The sequence below is a fragment of the Poecilia mexicana genome, unplaced genomic scaffold, assembly GCF_051168715.1.
Source record: "Poecilia mexicana isolate PSO_F unplaced genomic scaffold, ASM5116871v1 scaffold_3, whole genome shotgun sequence".
NCBI lineage: Eukaryota > Metazoa > Chordata > Actinopteri > Cyprinodontiformes > Poeciliidae > Poecilia > Poecilia mexicana.
In genome coordinates, this window is record NW_028263372.1 from 5,314,716 (window position 1) to 5,341,873 (window position 27,158).

The 27,158-nt window shown below is 38.2% G+C and overlaps 2 protein-coding genes across 4 annotated transcripts; one reads left to right on the top strand and one right to left on the bottom strand.

Moving 5' to 3' along the window:
* Positions 1-1,649: 1,649 nt before the first annotated feature.
* LOC106925769 (uncharacterized protein F13E9.13, mitochondrial-like) lies at positions 1,650-9,211 on the bottom strand. Of its 2 annotated transcripts, none has more exons than XM_015000252.2 (6): positions 9,062-9,211; positions 6,671-6,753; positions 6,410-6,590; positions 6,143-6,293; positions 4,602-4,729; positions 1,650-1,898 (listed from the first exon to the last, which is right to left on the bottom strand). In XM_015000252.2, the coding sequence occupies exons 2-6, from the start codon at positions 6,728-6,730 to the stop codon at positions 1,699-1,701; spliced, it is 720 nt and encodes a 239-aa protein (XP_014855738.1). In that variant the 5' UTR covers positions 6,731-6,753; positions 9,062-9,211; the 3' UTR covers positions 1,650-1,698. The 2 variants fall into 2 exon arrangements, with proteins under 2 accessions (XP_014855738.1, XP_014855737.1); XM_015000251.2 differs by lacking the exon at positions 9,062-9,211 and adding an exon at positions 6,999-7,120.
* LOC106925768 (G1/S-specific cyclin-E1) lies at positions 8,435-22,258 on the top strand. 2 transcript variants are annotated; one of them, XM_015000249.2, is made up of 12 exons: positions 8,435-8,764; positions 9,317-9,367; positions 9,581-9,668; positions 12,146-12,208; positions 13,270-13,439; positions 13,848-13,983; positions 14,535-14,681; positions 14,763-14,858; positions 18,110-18,244; positions 18,462-18,573; positions 19,949-20,106; positions 21,277-22,258. In XM_015000249.2, the coding sequence occupies exons 2-12, from the start codon at positions 9,354-9,356 to the stop codon at positions 21,460-21,462; spliced, it is 1,305 nt and encodes a 434-aa protein (XP_014855735.2). In that variant the 5' UTR covers positions 8,435-8,764; positions 9,317-9,353; the 3' UTR covers positions 21,463-22,258. The 2 variants fall into 2 exon arrangements, with proteins under 2 accessions (XP_014855735.2, XP_014855736.2); XM_015000250.2 differs by lacking the exon at positions 8,435-8,764 and having other exon boundaries at positions 9,339-9,367; positions 13,273-13,439.
* Positions 22,259-27,158: the final 4,900 nt, after the last annotated feature.

Here is a 27,158-nt window from a genome sequence, read left to right on the forward strand (position 1 = left end):
TTTTATCAGGTAAACCCCGTTGAGATACACATCTTATCTTATTTTCAAGAGGGACCTGGGTAGAAGTCTGCAACACACAGCAACCTGGTTACAAAATAAAATTAATTAATGCATATGCAGAAGTGTAAAACAGTAGAAAAGCATTTAAAAACAGTGACACTGTTTAATAGAATCTCGTCTGTTTTTAAGAATCGCTCGAAATAAGTCCAGTGAAACCAGCTTTGACATCTTTATTTCAGACTGGAGCTGATTCCAGGCTGTAGGAGCCATCACACTAAAGCTTGCTTCCCTTTTTCAGTTCAGAAAAGTGAAACATGTAAAAGAAAAATATTGTTAAAACGTAAAGAATGGGAATTAACAGACCTATGTAAAAGAAAGTTTAAGGATGCTGGAGCCAAGCCGAGTAGAGATTTATGAATCACGATCATTAGGTGATTGTTTCTCAGGACGTTTAAAGGAGGCCATTCAGCTTTTGCTGATTTATGATTTATTTTGGAGAGAGGAAGTCTTTTATTTTGAAGAATGCTTAACAGGATCTAGTTTTGTCTTTTGCCACTATCGAGCCTTCTGTTGATTTCGGTTGCTTGGTTACGAACAGCCGTTGCCGTTGTTCAGCAAGTGTACTGTTAAAACAAATCTGAACAGAAACTGTTCAGCAAATACGTCTGAGCCTCCGTTATAATCTCCCTTTAGCCATTTCCCAAATCAGAAGCTACAATCGGAAGCCAACTTGAGCTTCGATCCAGTCAGGAACGCCGCTACAGCTAGAGGACCGGACTGACGTTTCCTTCGGTGCAGTCCCGTTCTGTTTAGGATCCTGCTCAGAGTACGCATGCTATTAATGGTTTTAACCACAGTGCAAAGCAGCATCCGTATCTCTACATGTTGTAGACCAAACATGAAAGGAAACCTGACCAATTCATGTTAGCCACTGTACTAGCCTAGCATAATACCGCCACTTCCTGGACCTAAAATTATCATGTTTTAACAAGATAAATATCACGTTTAACGAGATAACTATCACGTTTTAACGAGATAACTATCACGTTTTAACGACATACGTATCACGTTTTAACGAGATAACTATCACGTTTTAACGACATACGTATCACGTTTTAACGAGATAACTATCACGTTTTAACGACATACGTATCACGTTTTAACGACATACGTATCACGTTTTAACGAGATAACTATCACGTTTTAACGACATACGTATCACGTTTTAACGACATACGTATCACGTTTTAACGACATACGTATCACGTTTTAACGACATACGTATCACGTTTTAACGAGATACTATCACGTTTTAACGAGATACGTATCACGTTATAACGTGATAGCGCTCGAAATTTTTTTTTTCCTGCGTGATAGCAATGCGCTTCCGTACATCCCACTAAGATCACAGGAGGGTTAAAAAATATGCTCTACATTGTTACATGAAAACAGCTAGCATTTTTAAAGACCTTTACATTTTAAAGCATTAATTCTTTAGTATTTTTGGCCAAAGTTATTAAGTTCCACAGTGGATGTTATAAAGAGCCACATGTGGCTCTGGAGCCGCAGGTTGCAGACCCTCATCTGGAAGAAGGTGCTCTGGTTAGATGGGACTAAACTGATAAAGCACAAACCAGACAAACAGGAAGTAATCTAATCTGCCTTTATTGTCAATCAGCAGCTTAGTGGTGGTGAGAACTAGCTCTGTTGCTTTCGTAGGTGATGTATTTTTGCCATGAACCTCTTGACTCTCTCTGGATCAATTGCATTGGCCCAGTGGCCACCATGTTTAAAATGAGATCCAATGATCATTCCATTGGCATCCAGGAAGTTTTCAACATTGTCGTATGTCACTCCAGAACCGATGAGCACTGGGATTTTCACAGACTGGGAGACCTCTGCAAAGGCAAAACACAGCAGGAGAACTCTGCTTTGATTCATTCATAAATTAACCGTGACCTCTGTCTAGTTTCAGATGGCTTTATAGATCTTCCCAGCTTTTGTCTTATCAACTTCCAGCACAGATGATAAAACATCCTGTCCTGCAGAGTGAACATGCGGAAAATGTTTGGGAGTGAAAAAGAGCGACAAAACTGTGTGCACAGGAAAGATGGGACATAATGACACCAGGAACTCTTCCTGGTCTATCTAAGGTTTTCACATTTTGAAATGTGGTGACTTAAACACTCACCTACAAGAATAAAAGGTTACTTGAAAGAGTTCTTATTTTATAAAATATTGTATTTACCATTAAGTTCCAACTTTTTATGCAAAAAATACAACAAAAAATTGCTAAAAATAATATTATTTGAACTATAGGGGGAAGAAACTGATGTATTTTGTTCCCTCAGGTTGAAATTTTTCCTGTTTTCTAAAGTGACAAAGCAGAGGGAGAGGTGCCTTCATGAACCGTGAGATAAGTGAGGGCAGATCAGCCCAAGTGAACTTTGAACAGGGTGAAGGCTGAACTCCACGCCGACACGGCCGGCATCTTTCTGTCTGAGCCTGCTCAGTTCACAGACAAATCATATGTATGTGTGCGTGTGTGTGTGTGTGTGTGTGTGTGTGTGTGCGCCTGTGAGGAAAAAAAGCAGCAAGTGTGTGTCCTGTTCTGTATTTCAGCACTCATGAGACCCTCAGCTATGTGACTGGTCAACGGCTGAGTTCTGAGTTCTGACAGTAATAGTTGGACACTGTGATAAAATTAGACCCGGTGGTGTTTCTGGGTGAGGACTCTCACACCACATTACACTCTCACGAGAATCTTTAAAATAGAAAAGTGGGACAAAGAACATTTCTTTCTTTGGGCAAAAAGAACAAACAATACACAGGTACTCAGTACTGATGTTTAAATTGCTCTAAGCTGAAATCTGGACAAATGATGAGGGAAACTTGACTAGATGTTAAGCCGAAGTTTTCCCAACATGTCACCATAACACAGATAAACTATTTTTTAATTTTACCTGATTATGATTAAAAAAACATATAAACAGAGTGTGTTTGAGATAAGACTCAACTATTAGATGTGACAATATGTTGAAATTAGAGGCCGTGAAACTTATTATCATGTCCATTTTACCAACAGATCAATAAGTATTTCTAATGTTCACAAAATATTCCCTTTAGAACCTAAAATCTACCAAATTCAGCCTGGACATCTATGATCTCTGTAGTCATAGTTCAGACTTATTTTTTTTAAACAAAAGATCTCAGATATACTGAAACTACAATGCTTAAAACTGTTATTGTTAAAAGAAAAACTCTTAAAGACCCTTTGAAAGTCCTGCGAATAATTGATCCTGAACGTGAGACGGTCTTAGACCTTTAATCAGAGATTTGTCAATCAGTCATCCAGATATCAAATATCACTGCTCTCAGTTTTTGTGGATCCACATCAAAGGAGGTCAGAATTTTAATTTCTTAAAATAATTTATGCATCTAAATTGAAGATTTCTGCCAATTTCAGCAAAGGCATCAACTAGTGGCATGTACTTTGATACACTCTTTTATGTTTAATAAAAATCACATGAAGGTTTATGCTTTAAGGCATGAAGGAGAATAATCTTATTCCTTTGTTTTCTGTTGACTTTCAATCATTTAAACCTCTAAAGTGAAATAATTTTTGTAGCTCTAGTGGCTTCTACCCATTAATATCTGTATCTGGTGCACCTGCCTTTAACTGAGCTACGTGGATTCCAAAAATCAACTAACTTTTTATATAGCGTTTGGAAATCCCCCAGAATTAGTTAAAATCATAATAACCAGGTGAGACATCAGTGCTGGGGAGAAAAGAGACATATCGGTACATTACTCACTCCTTACTGACTCTCTGCTGCACTACTGTTAGAGCCTGCTGTGAATGCTAAGGCTAAGCATGGCAGACAGAGAGTTGTCATATAATGGTGAGTTGTTTCTCTGCCAATAGCACATTGAGCAGCCCATAAATAAGTGTGATTGAAAACCCCATTGTTTATATAAGTTACATACTGCAGCTTTACCATGGCTATTCTTCTCATATAAAAATTAGAATATCTATTGAAAGCAATTTAGTCGCAGAGAAACAAATCATTGATGTCTCAAATCACAGTAGAGGTTCATACTGCCACATTTCCAATGCAGCTATAACACTCAAAATGTTGAAAATATGTGTCTGTCATCTCTTGAGCATAAAACCTGAGTTAAAGAACATGCAGTTCACATGTTCTTACCCAGGGGACTTTCAGAGTTTAAATTCTTGTATGCATATTAAATACTTTTACATGGTGGGTGCCATAAATTAAAGCAACGTAAATGAATATGGATTGTTACTTTCAACTATTGTTCCCCATCTTAGTAAAATATCAACTCTTCACTACAACAGTGCCCTCTGCTGCTCACATCATCTAACAGCCTCTAAAATGAGTTATATTCTGATGCACTTTCTTTTTTGTTCAATCTAAATAATCAGTGGAATGATCTGTCCATCACAAAGTCAGTGTAGAAACATACTGATTTGTTTAGTTCTGCGTCTTGTTTCAAGGCAGTGATTGAGTGTGAAACAATGATGCTCCATACTGTCTTCACATTGCAGAAGCTTCCAGCTGAACAAAGTGCACCAGTACCTGTGAGCTCCCATGGGTCAGCCTGATCTCCGGTCGCTGCCCCAGTGATGACGACTCCATCTGAGAGGAAGAACTCCGCAGCTCGGGCAGTCTCCTTTATAGTCACATCAGCTGTCAGAGCATGAGAGCTGCAGACACACAGGCAGCAAGCTGAGCAACAAACAGCATGACTCACTTCTGACCCACAGAACTAGATAACTCATGAGATATTAAGATTAGTAATTATTGTACTGTATTAATATAGATAAAGTATACACTGTAAATTGTATTTCATTAAAAATGATAAGTGGATATAACTTGACTGGTCATGCTTTTGCTATACACACTCTATTAAAATAAGCCTACACTGTCAAACATTTGAGACACATTTAGTTGTTTATACAGGCGGCTTCTACTATGTCAGTCAAAGAAATCTTACAATTTTTAGATTTTGAACTTAAATGTGAGTTTTTACTTCTAACTGATTAACTTCAGTTGTGTGAAGTTTTTATTCATTTTGTCATGTCTCCAAAAGTTGAGTAAATGTGAGTTTTTGAGTAAACACTTTAAAAAAAACTGAAAGAAGAAAAAGGTGGAAGTGGGAACTATTTCTCAGGATACTAAGTGGCATATTGTTGTTTTTCACAGAGTGAGATGGAAGTGTGTTATATTGACCTGCCTCTTGTGTGTCAGTAAGGCAAACATTCATTTTAAACCAAAAAGTCAACACTATTAACTAATTGCTATCAATAGATAGCAATAGACTTCTTAAGGCAGTAGATTGCATTGGTTTTTACTGGAGGGTATCTAATTCAGAGGGGGGTTGAATACAATTGTTTCACATTTAGAAGCATTTTTTAGACCCTACTTACAATTTAACCAATTTCCATACATATTTGTAACTTTTATAATTAACAAGGCTTTATTTGGTTTTTTTTATTTTGTTTTTTTTACATATTTGTTAAAACAGTCACTAGGTTTTGATCTTATGTGTTCCCTATGCTCCTACTGGAATCTGCAAAAATGCACCACTCTGGGTCAGAAACAACCAATCAGAGACAGGAGGGGGGTCTTAGTGCTGTCAATCATCCTCATGTATTCATTGCTCGATGTGCTAATAATGGAGAAATTACTTATCATTCCAGGACAACTGTTTATCTATCGCTGGCCATACTAACTAGCCTGAACACCTGTGCTGAAGTAGGTGTAGGGTAGCAGAGAGAATGGGGGAGGGCGTGAGGAGCGTATACAGGAGGGTGATTAACAGTGTTAAGACCCTCCTCCTGGCTCTCATTGGTTGTTTCTGACCCAGAGCGTGCATTTTAGAAAGCTAGCAACAGGAACACAGGAAGAAAACAGAGGAGCTTGATTTTTTCACAGATTATCTGTCTCATGTTATACTGTCATGATGTACTGACATTACAACAAATATATAAAAAACATATTGTTTATAAATCTTACACACTGCAGCTTTACTGGTGTCCTTATGGGCCCGCTGACTAACATGCGAACGTTTTGGGGACGACAGTTCAGGGATTTAACTGAACAGATGGTCACTTCACCTGTGCTTCTTCTTGATGTCGGTGAAGATCTGAACCCCATCAGCTCCAATCTGCTTGCGATATCTCAAAAGGTCCCCGGCACAGGCATTCAAAAGACCCTCGTCCGCCACATGAGAAAAGACAAAACCCTCTGCTCTGATGAAATCCAGACCTGAAAACAAACACACATCAAAGTGGTTGAAGAGTTGATCTGAACAAAAAAACTCAAGAGTAAAAACACCCAGCATGAACTGGTAAATTTTCTGATTAGCTGATGAAAAGCTGAACCTGAAGCCAAAGCTACAGCTAGCGCTTGCTGGTTAGCAGAAGATAGGATCTGGACTCCAAGGGGCAGAGTGGGGCAGACATGTCTGACAGCAGAGCAGACCGCAGTCATACAGGCGCACACTTCAGGGCCCAAGTTGAACGAGTAGGGGACATCGTGCATGTTTTCAATGATCAAGCCGTCCTGGATGAGATATTTATGAGTTCCACTCTCATTTAGAAGGGAAGATTTCAGCTGTGCTAATGTGATGTGTAGAAACTTACAATGCCTGCTTCAAGGTAGACCTCTGCTTCATGGCATGCTTCTTTGACAATCTGCAACATATTTAAACAACCCAGAGGAGTACCTGGAATAAAGAACAAGGACCAATTCAAAAAGAATTACAATTGTTTGCTAATCCCTTCAACACAATATAAAATGCAATTATTGCAAAACACTTCAGCATATGCAATGCTAATTTGTTGGAAGTTTAAGAGTAAATGTGTAAAATCTTTCCAGAGTCATTCAGCAGCAGGAGCTCCTGCTCCATGAACAATAAAAAAGTGAACAGTAAAACATTAGAGAACAAAGATTATAAAAATGTTAAGTTACCTGGCAAGGCTTTGGCATGAATCATACCAATAACGACAGATTTTAAGGATCCAAAAAGGCTCTGAAACTTCATTTTGTAGTTTGTGTGGAGCTACAAGGCTGCAGAGACTAAACAAAGTTAGTTTTCCTTTTCACTGGAATGAGGCGCATGTGACTGAGCAAGGTTCAAAGACAAAAATCAATGAAAGGCTGGAAAAATAAGTTATTAAATAAATTTGTTCAAAGAGTCTACGACTGGTTATCTGATGTTGTGATATAATTCATTAACACTTCCAAAAGCTCTGCAGAATGGAAGAATGGAAATAAGAAAATAAATCCGGAATATTGTTTTTATTATTTAATTATATAATTACAAAAAATTGTTATCAAGAATTTTATGTATTTGTGTAATAATATAGATGTATGTCTCATAGATTTTTGACACACTTTATGGGATACGTTTATAAACTAATAAATCTACTCCATGTTGTTTCCAATTTATTTTTCATTATGAAATTAATAAATAATTATTGAATGGTTTATATACAATTTTGATAGTTCAAGCCATGAGGGAGATAAAAGTTTAAACAAATAATTACATGATCATGTCGAATAAAATATCAGTAGCCCAATGAAAAGACTTAAATGTAGTATTAGTAATTATCAATGTAGTCAAAATGTTGAAGTACATCTAGATTTTACTGTTTGGATTAACATCTAAATCTTTGCTTTATCAGTAAAATATGATAGAAACTTTTTTGCTGCTGCAAAATTTTTCAATGGTGGCATCAATAACCTGTGGCATTGCTTCACTTCCAGTGGTACCTGGAACACAGATCAACAGCTAAATGATTGAAATTTGAACACAAGTGATGCACCAATTGGGCATTAAAACTGGCAAAACATTAACATAAAACTGGCAAAACACTAAGCTTTTTAATGGCCTTAACTTTAAACCTTCTGGAGGACTATGCTCAAAAGCCCAGTCTGTTCCAGAAATCATAACAGTTTAACTTAACTATCGCAGTTTATATTCAGGTAAAATTTAGCAAGAGACTTGGTGTTCAACTCGCTAGCGGTCATGAAATCAAATATAAATGAGCCTAAGTAACTGTTCTGTTTGTTACAATTCAGCCTCTCTAATATGGCGGCGTCAGTGACGCATGACAAAACAAATAGAGCGGCGAACGTCTCTCGGTCGGTGTTTCTGGCAGTTTATGGTTAAATTGCCGCTGCCATCTGCATAACCTTGTGTGACAACAATGTAAGACATTCACAGAAAGAAAATACGCTTAAGTGCTACAAATATTTTATGATTTTGTTCACATTTTTTGGTTTAATCTAAAAGACCGGGGGTTTGTTTACATCTGACAAGCAAGCCACGCGGTATCTGGACACTTCCTGCTGCGAAAACACCGCCCCTGCAGCTGTCACCGCAGCAGTCACGCCTTCTGTTAACTGCACTTCACTGCAAACTTAAATTTTTGCTTCTTTTAACAAAGTGTAAAAATACCATCGTGATGATGTAAAGGCTAGGCATTTCAACTGCATCACACGGAGGTGAGAAGAGTGAAAATAGTCACGTAAAAAGCGGCTTAGTGTGGAGGTTTAGCCCCAATTTAAATGAACTCCTGACTGACGTCACAGCGTCGACTCATCTGTTCTGTGCAAGGCGCGAGCTCAGCTCAGACTACCGAACAAAGCGGCCAGAAGTCCGAGCAACAGCCACGCGCTCATATTTAATATCTGACACTGAGAAGAGTGAACTTCAAGGGCAGAGACCTGAGGTGAGCTGCTTCAATCGCAACCGTCACTGCAGCGAGTTAAAACAGTTTCAGCTCACACTTCTGAAAACTCAGCTGACTTACCCAAACTGCAACAAAGTTGGAATACACGCTGTTTCTAATAATTATTAGAAAGTCGGCGTGTTGCTATTGTTAACTTCAGGCCTAATATTGTTTGTTTGTTTGTTTGTACGACTTGTTAAACAAGATCTCAAGCGTGTCTGATGATGTACTGGTTGTTCGGCCATTATGTGAAAAGCAGCTGTCCAAAGTTAGCGAGGTGCAAGAAATGGAATTTACCTTAAAATAGGCGACGGCGTGAAGCTTTACAAACACTGTATCATCTGGAGTTTGTCACAAAATGACTTCATGTTCAGATTTGCTTGTTGGGCCTGTTTTCGCAGAGCCTTAGCTCTGCGTACTGTACCAGTTTACCCGCGCCTGGCTCGGTTTGGCTTTGTCGGAAGGAGGGAGCTCAGCGTGGGGGTTGGGGATTTATGAATGTGTAGTTTTCTTTTTAAAAATTCTCCTAACCTGACTTGTTTTCTGTCTTAGGTTTGCTCTGAACGTTTGAGCGGCCTTTGAGAGGATAATGCGGGGACAACAGTGAGTCTGACATTGAGTTTATGAATGAGTTCGGAACCAGTGTCTGAGTGTGACGACAGAAAGTTACAGAGCCTTAGCCATCCGGCTAATCTGTGGCCTGTTGTCACAGGACTTTATTTGGGCCACAAGAACATGTTAATGCAGGCTTGTTCCACGATGTTACGTTGACACATGAGAGTTAATATCCCGTTTCCTTATGTGCTTATTTTACAGGGAAGACAAGGAACCGAAGTCTGCCGCAGTCGGAGCTTCCAAAGTGAATACAGTACGAACGAGAAAGAGGAAGGCAGATGTTGCTATTGTAAGGAGCATTGAGAGCCTGTTTGTCTTTACTGCTGAGTCTAAACGGGAATACACCTTTAGTTCCAACTCTTTTTTTTTTATGAAGTTTTTTTTTCACACTGATCTCACAAATGTCCATTGATTCTTCTTCCTTTTGGCAGTTAGCAGTAGATGTTACTCTGTTTTATTGCTTGTGATACTGCTTGTTTTTTATCACTATTCAGTTTATTCTTAAGATCTATGGTACATTCAGAAGTTTTCTTTAACACCATGGATATGAACCTCATTAACTGGGAGATTTGTGAATATTGATCCAACATAAAATTATTACTTTTAAAGAATTGGATTCACACATTCGAAAATATTTTTTTATTATTCCTAATCGATACAAAGACTATATATACAGATTAAAATTAATTGGTTAACATGAAATGCTATGTTGCTGATTCTAGAAGAATGTCTTTTGAATTTTTGTTTAAGTTATTATAACTGATCAATTAACTTCAGCTCTCCTCTTGGGTGATAGATTCTGTTTACTCCCACTAGCTGGATGGACAAATGATGAGTCTGTGGGAGTTTTATCAAGATGTAAGAGGGGGGAAGTGTAGATTTGGAATAGTCAGCAAGTCTTTATGTGCCATTCCAGGATCAACTGTAGCCTAGAACAAGTCTACTAGGATAGAAGTGTTCCCATTTCAGATCAGATGATCAGGGTTGGTCAGGAAATTTATGAAAATCACAAAAGCTCAAACCTGCCATGAACTCTAAGGCCAGTTTAACATCAACATGAACTGAGAGAATGGCAGGAAAGTATTTTTTTATGTGAAATTGATACATTCATGCTCAGCTTAAATGTGCAACTTCCCACAATAATAAATAAAATTCCTTCAGGAGAAAATGAATATAGAGCTATTGACCGCAATGACAAGTATGTTTCAGTCCCTGTAGGACAGTGGTGGACAACTCCAGGCCTCGAGGGCTGGTCTCCTGCAACTTTTAGGTGAATCTCTACTTCAACACACCTGAGTCAAATAATGAGGTCATTAGCAGGACTCTGGAGAACTTGACTGCACTGAGGAGGTGATTCAGCCACTGGATCCAGGTGTGTTGGATCAGGGAGACATCTAAGAGTTGCAGGACACTGGCCCTCGACGACGATTGACCACCCCTGCTGTAGGATGTAGCTGTTCATTTTTTTTTGTGATTGCTGCAGCCTAACATTACTGATGTTGCAGCACCATTTTCGAAAAGTAGCAAGTTTTGTGTAAGCTTTATTTTTCCATAGCATGGTCTTGCGAAAAAGTTAAAATAGCTGACTTTTACAATAACGACAAGATTTGAACAGTTAAAGTGAAAATAATATTTTCAAGTACCTTCTTGAAAAAGCCCACTTAATGCAAATCAAATAATGTCCTGAGGAGATGTCAAAGTTCAAAAGAAGAATTCCACATTGGTCAGTCAAGTTAAACGGTTTACACAGCATATGCAAATCCTATAGAAAGTTTCAAGATGGTTTTTGCACAAATAAAAAAAGGTAAATGTGAGGCTAAATGTTACCGTTTAGCGTCACACATGCTTCCATCTTGCTGGTTCGACTTTCAGTGACATTGTGAAACAGGATGTTAAATTAGGAGGTTCAGGAGATTTGCAGAAATGTATTTGTGTTGCAGTGATTGGTCAGAAAAGGAAATACAGAAAATATTTAGGTGATCGGTCAGATTTGTGGAAAAGTTCAGATGACTGGTGAAAATTTGCGAATGAGTGAATTTGCATCGATCGCATCTCAACTTCCTGGAGGGACTGATACTTGAAGGAGCTAAATTGAGGCGTAACGGCACTGGACCAGCCATAGTGGTACAACCATCATGATGTGTGACTTTTTTTTTTTTTCCCCTGCTAGTATTGCTGCAAATTGGGACACATTTAAGTGCCTTAACAGATCAATGATTTCAAACAGACCTCAGAACTGGTTTTTGATTTGTTGGTAATGGATAAGGTAGGGCAACATTAAACTTCTTTATTGGCATGGACCTTAACCTTGTTTATGAACTATGGATCTGTTCCAGGCAAGAAGGGAGGTTTAAGACAGGAGTGCTCACATATTTTCAGAATTCAGCAAGAAGCTTCTTGATGACTGGAAAGAACCGTGTAATTTCCACAGTTCTTGGTGAAAGGGTTAAATGCTAAGAGACATTTAACCAAGTCTTCCTTGGTGTGTATGTCTATATTTGTGGTGGTATATGTAGTTTTCACCTTGTAGGGATCAGAGAAAAGCTTATGTGAGGGGTCCACCTAACTTGGTTTAAGAAATTAAAGTCAGAAATATAATCATTTCTCCCTGGAAAATTGTTGAAAGTTGTAGTTGAAATAAATTACTAAACAGCTCCTAATTGGTCATTGATGCTCATGAGTGTATATACAACTGTCTGCATTTGCTGTGTATTCTGAGCATTGGTTGAAATCTGTTCATACATTCTTTTTGTCTTGGATTTGTAGTTTTTACCAGACCCGGATGAAGAGGTAGACGAGATGACAAAGAAAAAGCACCGTGAGTCTGAGGTAAGTTTATTTTTCTGGCTGCCTTCAAAATGCTCTGAGAGGAAGTTTAAACTGGTAGCTTTTCTTTCCATCAACTGGCCTGAAGGGAAGGACTGTTAGCCCAGAGTTCAGGCTCTGTGCATGGAGATGAAAAGGTTTGTTTGTCTTTAAATGAAAAGCTGTGAATAATAAGAAAACAATTCCACTGAAATATTAGGAAGTTAATCAAATGTAATAATATGTTTTACATTTCGCCACATAATACTTTGTGTGCGCACAGGAATTGTGTCAGACCAACGTATGTAACCAACGTAATTGTGAAATGGAGGGAAAACAATTTCAAATTCGTCTCACAAATGAAAATATGAAAAGTGTGGCGAGCATTTCTAATAGGCTTCTATGAGAACACCTTTTAGAAATGATGCAGCTGGAAGTTGTTTAGAATTTCTTCAGTTTAATTTGGATCCAAACTTTGACTAGGCAATTCAAATGAATAAATAATTGTGCATCTTCTGTACCATACTTCTATCAGAGGTGATCATTTGCTGCAGTAAGCCTCTATTGCAGCAAATGATATTGCAAGAACAAACAAATATTGCATTTGTGGTGTTAATATGATCTTATTTATATCTTATCACAACATTTTATGGTATTATTACTGTAATGATAAATATGAAACTACTTATTACTTCATGTTTAGGTAACAGTGTGGCTATATTGGTCCTGAAAAACATTTTCATTTGAAATGAGCTTCTCCAGGAAGCGACTTCAAGATGTTTGATTTATTTCCACATAAACAGCACTCGATCCATTTCTTTTTTAAATTTACCAATATTTATTGATGCTTTCATGGAACAAACAGAAAAAATAGAAAATAATTTATTAAGCCTCATAAGAAACAAAATCATAAATTGTTCACAATAAGTCAGACCATTTATGATATGTTTATCATATCATAAATGATATGATAAACACCCACCTGTAGTTGATCTGAGCTCCTTTTGTCTGTGATCATCCCTCAGGAAAGTCACTCCTAACTGAAGAACACATTGTGTTATTTTGCTTGCATCTTGTCTTCCTAGCAGGTGAGCTGCAGTCTTGAGGTGGATTGCAGAAGTCCTCGCAGCTGGACCTCCACTCCGCCTCAGGAGGAGGACCAGCAGGGTTCCCTGACCAGTACGGGTCTCTTTCACTACAACTTTCACAACATCTTTGTAACGCCGGTTCACTGCACTCCACTCCCCACGCTGTGGTGAGTTCTGTTTAGTGGTTGATTGTTCTGAGCTTTGGGAGCCCAGTCTGGTGCAATCTGGGCACATCAAGGGGTGAGCTTCTAAAAGCCATCCATCTATTTTCTATGTCTACCTACTCCACTCAGGGTGGCTGGGGCATTTTAAAATGGGAACCTAAAACTTGGAGTTTCCGACAACTGCTGAGTTCAGTGCACAAAGCAAAGTCTGTTCTTAATGCTTCGTTAAAAGGCAGCACATCTGGCTGATTATGGTTGACCTAGAAAAATATTTTAACAGTTTTACTGTGTTTTTAGCTTCTGAAGGAAAAAGGTCTAGGTCATGTTGTCTTTTACAGCATTTATTTTCCAATTGTTTCCTCCAGTTTTTCCATTGGATTGATTTTGAATTAATGCTTCTGTATTTGTCAGCTGGGCCAGTAAGGATGTGGTGTGGAGCAACATGCTGAAGAAGGACAAGACCTACTCCAGGGACATCCACATGCTGGAGAAGCATCCGCATCTGGAGCCCAAGATGAGGGCCATCCTCTTGGACTGGCTTATGGAGGTCAGTAAGGTGGCAACACCCTGGAGGGGAGGTCTACCTAGTGCTGGTCAAGATGGCTGAAAAACACATTGTGACATAAGCATTTCATATCAGTTGATATCAATAACTATTATTTTCTGTTAATTATACCTGTGTTTTGGTCAAGCAATTCCTCTTGACTTCCCAGAGAGAACTGATGTATGCACAGGGAGAACATGCAGACTCCATGCAGAAAGATCCCGGGCAACAGTGCTACCAACTGTGCAGCCCGCTGATCAGCATTCTATCAGATGTATTTTCTGTTGATATTGATCACGTGTCTGTTGTGATAGATATGGTGGTTTTATTGCCCAGCCCTAGATGTAGCGGCTGAGAGCATCGTGTGACAGATGTCTAAGGGAGCTGGCTCAGATGTTTACAAAATGCAGATAAAAGCTTAATTAAGATTCATCTAGGGGTCCTTATTGATGGAAACAAATTATAAAGCTCTTTGAGTTTAAAATGTTTGCGTGCACTAAGTGATTTGCAGGAAGCCCTTCAACTTCTTTTTCCTCTTTTTGAATGGATTTTAGGTAAGCGAGGTGTACAAACTGCACAGAGAGACGTATCACCTCGCTCAGGACTACTTTGATCGCTTCATGGCCACACAGAGGAACATCTTCAAATCCACACTGCAACTCATTGGCATTACGTGTCTTTTCATTGCTGCCAAAGTGGAGGTTAGAGCTGTTACTCTGTTTTCCATCATTATGGTGTTTTTTGCTGATGCAGTCCTCATCTCATGATTTTTGTTTTTCCAGGAGATGTATCCTCCAAAAATCCACCAGTTTGCCTACGTTACAGACGAAGCCTGCACAGAAGATGAGATTCTCAATATGGAGATCATTATCATGAAGGTAAACAACACTTAACTCCAAGATGTCCCATAAAATGTTCTGCATGTCAACAGGTAAAGTTAGCAACACGTCTTTTTCCCATAGATTAAAAAAATGAATATAGTTCAATAACATTTGCCATTTTTCTTAAACTGTGAGAATTTATAGTTGGTATGTATTGACATAGCTGCTTGTATTCTTTAGCTCCATATTCTAGGTCTTGGAAAAGGAATGACCATCTTAGAAATTAGCTTCATAAGTCACACATTAAGGTCCATAAAGTAACTGTAGATAAATAGATGCAGAGATAAATGGATGAAAAAGATCTATCATTGGTTAGTTCTGAAACTTTAGAAAATACACATCTGGACGAATCTATTGGCATCCCTGTGAATGTGTGTAATTGGCCCTAAAATAAATTTTTCTTGATGGACGTTTCCATGCAGGAGTCTTTCCCAGGATCCAGGATGCTTCTCTGGGGGGCTTTCTTACCCCTGGGGTTGCACTGCATTTACTTCTAAAAGAATTTGCCATCCCAGCTTAACTGTAATAGTTGTTAAGATCATTCACTATTTTTTTCAGCCATCTGGGGCAAAAGAGGACTTAAATCTGTCTTTGATAGTAATATTTTAGTTTGAACTTATTTATGTTTGGAAACAAAAATAAATTAAAACACACACCCACAGTTTTGGGCCCAACAGGTTTTTAACAGATGAGATACTGCTGTGTGTCTGTGGTTTCTGCTCCTTTGCAACGCCTTTCTCTGGTTTTGTGAAATATCTGCTAATATTACAAACTTCCTCTAACTTTGAAATTATTATAATACAGTTCATTACTGATTTATAATTTACATAGCCATTTATTTATTTATTTTTTTTTGCTATCCAAAGTTGTTGCTTTTCTCTTCTCCTTTGCTGTTGCTCCAAAAGCAACAGATCACAGAAGTTTGCATCAGTAAAATCCCTTTAGGTTTTTGTAGTTAGAACTTTTAAGGTGTAGCTATTAATTTATGCTGGTTTAACATGTGACAAATGTTATGTTGTACTTGTTAAGAGTTGTTTGCCTATTGAAAGTAAAGCTTAATCTTAATGCGATGTTCATAAGTGGTAGTGCGAACAGTGGCTAATTGAGTGTCACTATGTTGAAATTCTGACTTGTCCGACTCCAATTATGTTAACTGGAACGCTGTTACCTCGGTTGTGACGTCAAACCCAGCTAACTGGAACACAGCATTTATTCAGCAGATTGCTGTAGATACAAACAATCATACCAACTGTGTTTAAAAATGCTTAACATGGGGGTGCAATGATGGCACAGGGGAAAAACAAAACCCATGTATGGCAGCCTTAGTCCTCGATGCAGCTGTCACAGGTTCGAATCCCAGCCTGATGACCAGCTGGGATTTGAACCCTGGTCTTATGGACCACCTTCCTGTCTGACCACTCTCCAAGGCCACCAGAGCCAAAAAATCTTAAAAAAAAAAAAAGGTTAACATGGTATTTCTTTTCTCCACTAAATAATAAAATTAAATGTCACATTTGAAGTATATTTTAAAAAAATAGAATATTGTGGAAAAAGTTGTACTTCTTGTCACCCATTTCAGAAAGTGAAATTTATGTTAGATTAAATATACAGAGTGAGATTTCAAGGCTCAATGTTTCGTAATTTTGACATTTATGGCTTATAGATCTCAATATAAAAATGCCAACGTTTCAGAAGATTTGAAAATTGTGAAAAGTTAAATTCTGGAAACTCACTGTGTCATGCCTTAATCAACTAGTTAACTCAAAACACCTGTAAAGCCTTCAGCTGCTCTCAGTCTGGGTCAGTCAGACACTATAAGGACATTCTAGAGCCCGTCATGCTTACTTATGCTGATTTAATTTTTCACTAAGAGTTAGCACCTGCTCTCACTAGCAAAAGGTACGAAAAGCTGTTTCAATCACCATGGTATTCCTGTTCTTGATGAGACTGGCAAACTGACCTGACCTGACCTGATCTGATTGCACTCGGTGTCTATAGAGTCAAGATGAAGACGACACACCAGACCCAACAATGCAGATGAACTGAAGGCTGCTATCAAAGCACCCTGGGTTTCCGTTACACCCAGCAGAACCACAGGTTGTTGATCTCTGTGCTAGAACTTGTGGTTTTCATAATCTGTAAGCCACAATCATCACATTTGGTGTAGCAAATCTGAAGAACACCATTTTCACTTTGTGAAATGAGTAATAAAATATCAAACTTTGGGCGAATCACAAGGAGGAGGAAGGAGCGTTGTGTAAGATCATTCAGCTCTATTCACCTGGATCTGATAATTTACTAATTTTAACACTATTATTCAAATAGCATATGGGTTTACATTCCACAGTATGATGTAAAGGATTAATATTTGTAGGATTTTTTTTTTCTGTAATTAATCAAAACTGAAGCATTAAAGTAAAAGGACAATCAAATACTTAATAGTGTTATCTTTCTGCAGTGGACGTTTTGCAGACATGGCCTACATTATCCATATGCAGGTCATGTGGATAATGGCTTTATCACCTTACTACCCTCTTCAAAAATGTAATGGTGCATAAAAAAACAAGAGTCACTGAATATATTAGTAGCAGAGATTTTGAATACATGGTACTTTAATAATTGGCTAATGTTAGCGAGCAGTTCTTTGTGATTTTGCATGCATTGATATTTCAGTAACATTACATTTGTGCTATATTGTGTATCACAGATGTGAGTAGGACTGGCCAATAAATCAATGACAATATATATTGAGAATAGACACATAATCAATATCAATAGACAACACATCTGATAAGTTTTAAAATTTTCATTGAACTTTGATGCAGAACTGCACAGCATTCTGGGGGATGTAGGCAGAGGAAAGACGTTAGCTGCTCAACCTCGCACAGCTAGCTAAGCTAGGTGGATGGCGTCAACTAACTCACTCACTCACTCTTTGGTTACCTAACAACAACCTTGTTGAGTAACTTGCACAGCAGCAGTTTCAGATTTTGCCACCAGGCCTCATAACTGCTTAAAAATAAACTACAGCCTGGAATAAAAACTGGATATATCATGAAAGGTCTCACCACTAGTGTGGTAGCATTTCAGATATTTAAAACAAAAAACTAATCTATAAATTATCTATAGAATGATATGAAACCTTTATTTCATGATGCATATTACAGTCATCTTGTCGAGCTCTAGACATAAGACAGCTTTCTAGCAGGAAGTGATGTTTCTGATGTGTTGCTTCTCTTTACTCACAGGAGTTGAACTGGAGTCTCAGTCCACAGACTCCCATCTCCTGGCTCAACGTCTACATGCAGGTGGCCTACCTGAAGGACACTGAGGAGCTGCTGATCCCCAGATATCCTCAGGAGACCTTCACACAGATCGCTGAGGTGTGTTTCTATGTGACTTTGATGTCTGTAGGTTGAGGCTTCATCAGTGTCTGGAAACAAAAGAAACCAGATTTTCTCCAAACAAGCTGACACTTGGTGGGTCAAAAATGTAGAAGCCATTGTAAAATCTATTTAATAAGTGTTTGCAATAACTGTTTATTTTACTTAGCATGAAAATGTAATAGTTCTGCTTCAGCATGTCCTCATTTCCTTTCAGTTGCTGGATCTGTGTATGCTTGATGTGAGGTGCCTCGAGTTTTCCAATGGCATCCTTGCTGCGTCTGCACTGTTTCACTTTTCCTCAGTGGAGCTAGTGGAAAATGTCTCAGGTGAGGAGAACATGACTTTCTAACATGCAGAGAGGTGAAGTTTAATTAAAAACATGTTGAGGTTTGTCATAGAATATCTGAATATGTGGAGCCTCAGTTGGGATTTGAAGGTGTCTGTATCTTGGGCCAAAGGTTTTGGCAGTGACACAAATACTATCACTGCCTGTTATATAAAAATCATTTTATTTGCATTAAGAGTTCTATTTCAAGAAGGTCCTTAAAAATGATATTTGCATTTTAAATATTAAATTGTTAAAATCCTGTCATATTTAGGAAGGTTATGTGCAGCTATTTCAACTTTTTTGTAAGACCGTATTTTGTCAAAAATAAAGCTAAAGAAATTTCAACTTTGACCACAACTTTTTGAAAAAGTTGTCACAACATCAGTCATTTTAAGCTGCAAGAATCACAAAAATTGCTACAGGGCCAGCCGGCCAATAAGAGAGGAGATCAGAAAAGCCTGTCATGATGAGGCCAGACAAACAAAACAATCAGCTGTGGAGCTTATTTAAAAACTCAGGTTACTAAACGGAAAGCTTGCTCCCTATTGGAGCCGAATATTTCTCTTTGGTACTGCTCCCTAGTAGTGCCACATAGATAAAATCTCCCTGTTTGTCTCAATGTGTAGTGCAGCGACTTTAGCTCGTCATGCAGTCCCGGCCCAAGGTTACATGGAGCCTTGAACAGAATTTGGTTTAGGGGTCCCTATTCCTGCTAACCACATCAGCCACACTAAGGGCGTTTCAATACAGATTTAGTGGAATGTGGGAGAGAGGGGTTAAATTAGTTGAGCTTAAAAGTAACCAGTGATGATTATAATTTACCTAGATGTATTTGTGAACAGAGCTCAAACTCGGAGATTAAACTCATAGCATCAGATTGTAGCTATGGTAACAAAACGATTGTTCTTTGTACTTTCCAACTTGTTAAAATCTTAAATTTAAATATTGAACAATTTTAAATCTTTTAATTTATCTCTGAAACCATTAAATCAAATTTAACAACATTGTCATTCTCGATGAACAAATGTTATAAGTGGATCTATGGTTTAAGTTCAGATGTTAACATTTGAACTTAAGGTCTGGGGGTCTTAACCAGCTGCTAAGTTCATCTATGCTTTGGGTCAACTCTAAATGTCACCAGCATCAGAGCATTTTTAGATCCACTGGCTGATGAAATGGGATTTAACAGAAGTACTAAAAATGTATATTTATTTGTATATTTCGTGTTAAGACTCTAGCTGTACCTTTAAGTATTAAGTACATAATTAAGCCAATCTACATGAGCAACTAGACATGTGGTTTTCCAGATATTGTATTTTTGCTTATTTTCATTTTGCTACAGTAATGAGTTTTGCTCCTTGCCTTTTATGCAGCTCTCAAGAGGGTGGAGGTGGAGGAATGTGTGAGGTGGATGGTCCCGTTTGCCATGGTGCTGCGAGAGGCCGGCGGCTCACCAATGAAAACCTTCACTGGGATCTCTGCAGACGACATGCACAACATCCAGAGCCACTCGTCATTCCTTTCATTGCTGGTAATAATTATTTTAAATTCTAGTACAAACCAGATGCATCAAGGGTGAGAAGATGTAAATCTTTACATAGTTTTATATTTCTGCTAGGTCTGTCAACATTAATATATGCAAATAATCTGAAAATTTTAACACATCAGTATTACATAATTCAGATTAATCAAACTACTTATTTTGACCTAAAAGCATCTCTCCCACAGAGGGTTACTGCTGTTGTTGGTGATGAACAACAGTGACGGATTAAAGTTTTCTACAGTAGCAGACGGCAACAAAAGTTGAAAATTTTTCAGCTTACTTTTGTTACGTCGGTAGGCTGCATGTACACACTTACATGTACGAGATTGAAATTTCACAATTACGCTGGTCACTCTGCTGGATGACAAGTGACTGTCACCTCATCGTACAAGTTTCATAGTAAATGAATGGAGAAAGACATTTTTCATTTAACATTTAAAGCAAAATGAATTCCTTTAAACCTTCCTTGTGTGTGTGCATATATATAATTGATTTGGAACAAGAAAACATTAACATGCAGTGGTGGTGTTTGATATGGGCTGTTGAGGCAGATGCCCTGGGTGACATCAGAAGGGGGTAGGCACCCAAGAACTAGAAAATAAAATACATCATCACCTTCCAACATTAATGTCCTTAGTCATTTTTTGTCAAAAAATATTTTCTTTTTGCCTAAAACATCATTTGGATAGAGATTAAATTTTTTTTGTTTTTGTTTTTTGTCAAAAAATGAATTGGACATTTTTATGTAATTTTTTATGTCAGTTGTCCCCTGACATAAAAACTTGTATGCAGCACACTGCATACAAGTAGCAGTGTGCTGCTACTTGTATGCATGTGTGATGGAGTAATGCTGATGAGAAATGAGAGACTAAATTGCCTGATTTTTTTTTTTTTGCTACTAAAAAGTATCAGATAATTGCTTAATTTTAATTGGCGTGCAGCAGAAGGAGAAGGTTGCCCAGGTCACCATTTCTATAAGAACCTCAACTCTGTACATATTTATATTTCAAACTTACAAAGTTAGACATAGTGTGACTTATCAGATTACATTTTTTTAATCAATTCACAGCAGTAGTTTCTCCACACACAAACTGTGCTGGGTACAGATTGAGATCTTATTATTAGTGTTTTATTCCAGTGTGTTTTGGTTGTGTGCAGACCAAGGCCCAGTCCTACCACAGCGTGGACCTGAAGCATCCCAGCAGCTGTCCCGTTCCCTCTGGCGTCCTGACTCCGCCTCTGAGCAGTGAAAAAACAGACGAGTTGAATGGAGCTGAGACTTCAGGACCCACAGTCAGACCACGGATGTATACGCCTCCCCTCCAGACACATCTGCCAGAGTAGAAAACACTTCAGCCTGGACCTGAAAGACAGACAGATTGCCAACCTAACCTGTTTAGAAGGACACAGGAGGTTCTCAGTGCTTCTGTAGGCAGGCAGGCTGGCTTCAGTTAAAGATGAGGTAGAAGCTCCCTGACCTGCAGCAACGTCACCGATTCAACCCTTCCTTCAGTCTGCAAGCAGAGGTGGGATTAGGACGATGTGAGGCAATCTGTTAGGTTCCTATCCTTGTTTCCTATGCAGGGACAATATAGAGGTGACATTTTACAGATTCTATACTTGATTGTATGCATGTGTTTTAACAGTGATTGGTGTGTGCATAATTGTTTTTTTTCTATTATATATATTTTTACCATTTTTCGTCTCATTCGCCCAATAACTATTTCTAGGGTCATATTTGGTCCTACGTGCTGCTATGAAGTGGGCTCTGCATGATGGGAAATGTTTGTGTGCAAGAAATGGCATGTTCTTCTTTAGTTTCCTTCTCTGGTGTTGTCGGCTGAAATGTGACCAGCGGCCGTGTCTTTGGGACCAGTAGCTTGGCTACCTCAAAGTGAACCAGCCAGGCTTTAAAAGCTACAACATTGATTGTATTTAATGTTTTTTTTTTTTCTCACACTTTGCAGTTTTTTTTCTCCCCATCAAAATGTCAGATTTCTATTTTTCTTCGTATATAAAATGCTGCTACATGTTTTACATTAAAGGTTAAGATTTTTGTGATATCCATGGATTAGCCTTTTCTAAAGGCACTTTTTTTAAAAAAGGTTATAAAGTTTTGAAATTCTGTTTAAATGTAAAAGGCGTTTGGTTTTTGTCTCTTTGTTCTAGAATCACAGGACTGCTCGATTCCACTAGGTGTCAGTCATGCTTTTACAATTCATATTCCATTCATAGTAACTTAATGTACTCTTAAAAAAATTAACAAAATATGTTCAGATAATTATTTTTTAATCCAGTTTTTTAACATTATAGTAAAGTTTTCCAATATATCTTAAATTTCATGTTTGGTAAATCATGAAAATGGCCCAAAGCTTTTTCTGCAAGTAAAAATGTTGGGCAACTCAAAAATTAAACACTTGTGTGAAGCTCAAATACCTTTATTGGTTTGCCTTGTAAACTGAAACTGACCTCAGTAGCAAAGACAGGACAAGGTTTGAATTTCTACGATAAAGTTTTTTTTTTTTTACTCCTGTATAAAAAATCTAGGTAACTCGTTTGATGTAATAAATCTCTTCCAGTTATGAAATCACTGATAAATGTGCAAAAATGCCCAGTCTTGGTCAGTGAAGTGGTTCTGACAGCACCTTTCATGGTCCTTCATTCCTGTTGAACATTTCTACATTTTGTCTATCAACAACCACAGACTTTAATGTATTTTTATTGGAGTTTAGTGTGAGGCTACATGGGTTATCAAGTTTCTACAAATAGAAATCTGGAAATGGCATGCACTTGTTTTCAATGCCTTTTACTCTGATTCCCCTAACTTTTTTCAAATTTCCCTTTTTAATTTAGAAGTTTAGTTTTAAATTAAGAAACTCGAATCAAATTTTAAAGTTTCAGCACAATGCCAGTGTAAGCTGACATTGTTTTAATAAAACATTGCTGTAATAAAACATGAGTCTGTAAACCCTTTACAACCACAGAAATGGAGAGTATCAAACAAAGCTCACTGACAGTCAGGATTCTGGTGGAAAACTTTAGATGTTGACTTCAGTTTGGTTCTTTGCCGTTCACCAGTTAGATTCATTCGCCCTATGTCATAATGGGCACTGGTGTGCCCATTCTGAATTTTGTCTAGACAAGATTCAGAACTAAATCTGAGGTTACTGGGACAAGAGATCTCACAATTTTATATATTTTCAAAACCTTTGCTAGGTATTGTGTGAAAATATTGTCAGCAGTGATGCTGATAGAATCTTACCAAACACTTCACCAGCGTGTTTGAGGGAGTGCACACTTATTCAAGTGATTTATTGCACCTCATTTGTTCTTTACAAATTATTAGATTCCTTTTCTAACATGATTATCAAAATTCATCCATCTATCATCTCTGAGGGTTTGGGTTTTTTTCTTTTTGTTTTTACAATCAAGAATGAAGCTTGTTTCTTTAAATGTCCATTTTTGTAAAACCAGCTTCATCAAACATTGTTTTTGTGCTCTGTCAGATGCAGGCCACCTGTTTCGAGCTCTAGATGTTGAGAATAAGCAACACGCAGTCTTGGTAACCACTCGCATAGATCCAGGCTTCTCAGTGTCTCCAGAGGAGGGTTTTCTCTCTGCATGTTTGTAAATGGCAGCAGCGCTGTTTGCTCTAGCTAAGCAAAGTTAGAACCAGGACAGACCTCCCTCAGGGCCTTGCCACCATCCCATGTAAACAACTCGCACCAGTGTATATTAGACACTTTGATGTTACCAGCTGACTTAGTTTCTGTTCTCTTACTCCTAAATATTTTATTGATGCAGGCTTATTTACAACTGTGGAAGAAGATATTGACAATGTGTGACTTCTGCTTATCAAAAACTCTGAGGAACAAAGTTATCCTCTGGTATCATGGGAGCAGCTACTAATAATTAGCATACAGGACAGGAGTGAAACTTACGCATCAACTTCTGCAAGACGGTTTACACACCTCACCAAGCCCACCTGCCCTCAGATCTCAAGACCCTGGACAGCACCTTTCAGGTAAGTGAAATTATTTCAAGTATGTTTTTGTCTCCTTCTGGTGGTGAATCCAGTAAACAGTGCTCTTGTTGGCTCTGGTCTGGGACAAGCTGTTAGCTTCAATTTCTGAGATAATGATCTGTATTAAGAGAGTTATTGGCTTCTTTGTTTATAACCTAATCACAGAACCCAATACTAAAAAAAAAAGAGACATATGTTCTATTTTATTAGAAACAGTCTGTTCCAATTAGTTGACTTGGTTCAATCAAAGCCAGACTGTGTGAGTTATGGAATAGGGTCAATAAGTCATTCATTTATCCAGCCATTTCTGCCAAGGTGCAGTTCCAGTCAGAAGTTTACATACAGTCATTATCATTCATTTGGGGCTTTAAAGTTTTTATTTATTTATTTTTTATGTATAATGTACAACTTTTCTTGAAAATTATTTGGTTGGAATTTAACATCAGGTTTGCAGGAGGTGTGTTCTGCTTTGCTGAGCCGGTGATGAGTGGATTTCAGTTCCTTTAACCACTTCAAACCAGTTGAGAAAAACTGCAATAACTGAACCAAACCTATTGCAGTGTAGCAAACCTGACAAATGAAAGTGTTTTGTTGTCTGGTTTTAAAGTTAGCATTATTGCTAAAGTAACCAGATGCTGTGTACACACTATTCATGAACCGTAGAGCAGTTGTAGATTAAACACAGAATGTGTGGATTGAGCCTTTTTTTATAACCTAAGTACAAAAGGCTCAGTGTTATTTTAAATCTTTATGGGATTTCATAATGTGTGTTTGTGTGTGGCATGGTTTCCTGTCAATACTACAGCACACATTTCTGGTTCCCTCTTCCATTGTAATTCATTTAATTAAAGAGATTTTATTCACAGGCACACAGCTGGCGACGGCTACTTTCTATTAGCCATCTGAGTGGACGCTCAGTTCGGCGGGAGGACGTGCTCTGGGGCTGCTTCCTATGGAGCGCACAATGCTATTTTCATCTCCCAGCTGAGTTTGTTGTGTGTTTTGAATTTATTAATCATTGATTTTAATGTGCTGCCTCTTGACAGTGGCAGCTACCCACGCATTAATTAATTCTTGCTTCCCAGCCTTACAAAATGGCATTTAAGAAACAATGAGAGGTCGGCTGGTGTTTCCTCTGACCTATAAATGGAAGGCATCAAAAAGCAAAATGTCAAAATTTGCTTTTATTTGTTCTCTTCTTGGCAGATTTTATTGCCTCCCTTTATTTGATAGAGCATGATAAAAAAATGAGGTTATTTTAAGTCTGATGAAATGATGTGTAAATACAGTTGTGTCATCTTTAATATTCAGCTCGTCTTTTTGGGAGGTTGTGAAATGCAATAATGTCTCTTTTGTTAGGCGTGTTTTTCTCGGCGCACCTGCTTTGCATACGGCATCTAGCAGGAGCACTCTCAAAGGAACTGTGGGTCTTAAGTTGAGGATGAAGGTTCTTTGCCATCAACAATAGGTAGTCTGTGTTTATCCTTTGGGTTTTTAAACAACTATGTGTACAAAGATTTGCTTTCAGTGAACTGGTGGAAATAGAAAAAAGGAGATTAGATCTTAAATTAAGCATATGGTACTAGAATTTGAATGGAGTTGGGATTTGAATGTATTTATGAACGAATATTCTTTTTATATTTATTGAGCATACCTGAATTGTTCATCCATTTAAATGAGTGACTGGTCCCTGTGTTTGAAGAGATAAAAGCTTCCTCTCATAATCCTTATTGACTCTCTGGGATGCATAAAGACAGCTATTGGTAAGTCCCTGCAGTGCCCTGCCCCACAGAAAAGGCCTCATCCCGTTCACAGCAGCTTGTTTAAAGCTAAAGATTTTTCTGACAGATTGTTCTCTGCAGATTGATTTGCACATGTGAGAGAGACAACTTCCCAAACTGGCTTTGAGCTGCTTTTGTAGGCCTGCGTGTTGGTGGGTGTATACTGGTGCTTCTCCGTATTTGCCTACAACCTCAGATTGATAGGCAGCGGCAGACAAAGCGAGACTGGCAGAGAGCTTATTACATGAATCAAAACGCATTTCTTTTAATTTTTAACAGCTGTAACCTGGTGGCATTTTGAGGGAGCACAAACCAAACGCTGCTTTTCAGGTGACTTTTGTAGTTTTCCAGCAGCAGTAATGTGAAAAGCAAAGATGAGTGTGATAGGCTGGGTCTATTCTGCACAAACCTGCTTTTAATGGCCACAAAAAAATAGATCTATTCATCCAGATGTCACTTCATAGTAATGTGTCCTGGATTAACAAAGTGCATTAGCACTGCTAATCCAGCTCCTTTCCTTATCCCACTTCTCTTTAACAGTGCATTCATACCAGCCATGTTTAGTCCACTTTAATCAGCCCAGTCCATCTGCCTAGAAAGTCCAGTTTGTTTGGGGAGGTGTGAATACCTAATCTGAACAGTGAACTCTGGTCCACCTACAAACCTCGGTCTGGTTTCGGTTGAAGTGAACTCTGACGCGGTTCAAATGAATATGTGAACTCCATGCAGACCAGACCGCTCCAAAAGCAGGAAGCAAACTACAACACAAGGCATTCTGGGTAAATACAACCAAACATAACACACAAACACTAGCAAGAGAAATGGCTCATGATCTTTTACCAAAGACAAAAGAGAAATCCTACAACCACTAAAATCTGGTGCCACTTCATTTTTGCTTGTATTTCAGTTGTTCAGTGTCTTCTTCTGAAGTTTGCATGTCGTTTTCTTCAGTGATTCTTGGTGCAGCGCCATCACAGGTAAGGGGAGGTACAGGTTTTACAAAAGGTTGGATTCATTTGAAACAGTTCAGTGAGAAACAGAACCACAGCAGCTGAAAATGTAACAAATGGACCCCAATCAAAGTGAGTCTAACGGTCAGGTGTGAAAGCACCATAAATGTCTGCTCACAAGTCAGGAAGCCCGGCAGAAAGATGTTGGAGTAGGGGATATGATCCTGCAATCACGTTTCAGTAAAACACACAATACTGCATGCTTGATACTCTGGTTAAGTCCTT

Bases quoted from the DNA above. Each gene is read 5' to 3' on its own strand.
- LOC106925769 (XM_015000251.2), bottom strand. From the start codon at position 7,071: ATGAAGTTTCAGAGCCTTTTTGGATCCTTAAAATCTGTCGTTATTGGT. The intron at 6,754-6,998 runs GTAACTTAACAT...TCTTTATTCCAG, and splicing joins TCATGCCAAAGCCTTGCCAG to GTACTCCTCTGGGTTGTTTA. The intron at 6,294-6,409 runs GTTCAGCTTTTC...GTTTGTTTTCAG, and splicing joins AGCTGTAGCTTTGGCTTCAG to GTCTGGATTTCATCAGAGCA.
- LOC106925768 (XM_015000249.2), top strand. The intron at 12,209-13,269 runs GTAAGTTTATTT...TTGTCTTCCTAG, and splicing joins AAAAGCACCGTGAGTCTGAG to CAGGTGAGCTGCAGTCTTGA. The intron at 18,574-19,948 runs GTGAGGAGAACA...CCTTTTATGCAG, and splicing joins GCTAGTGGAAAATGTCTCAG to CTCTCAAGAGGGTGGAGGTG.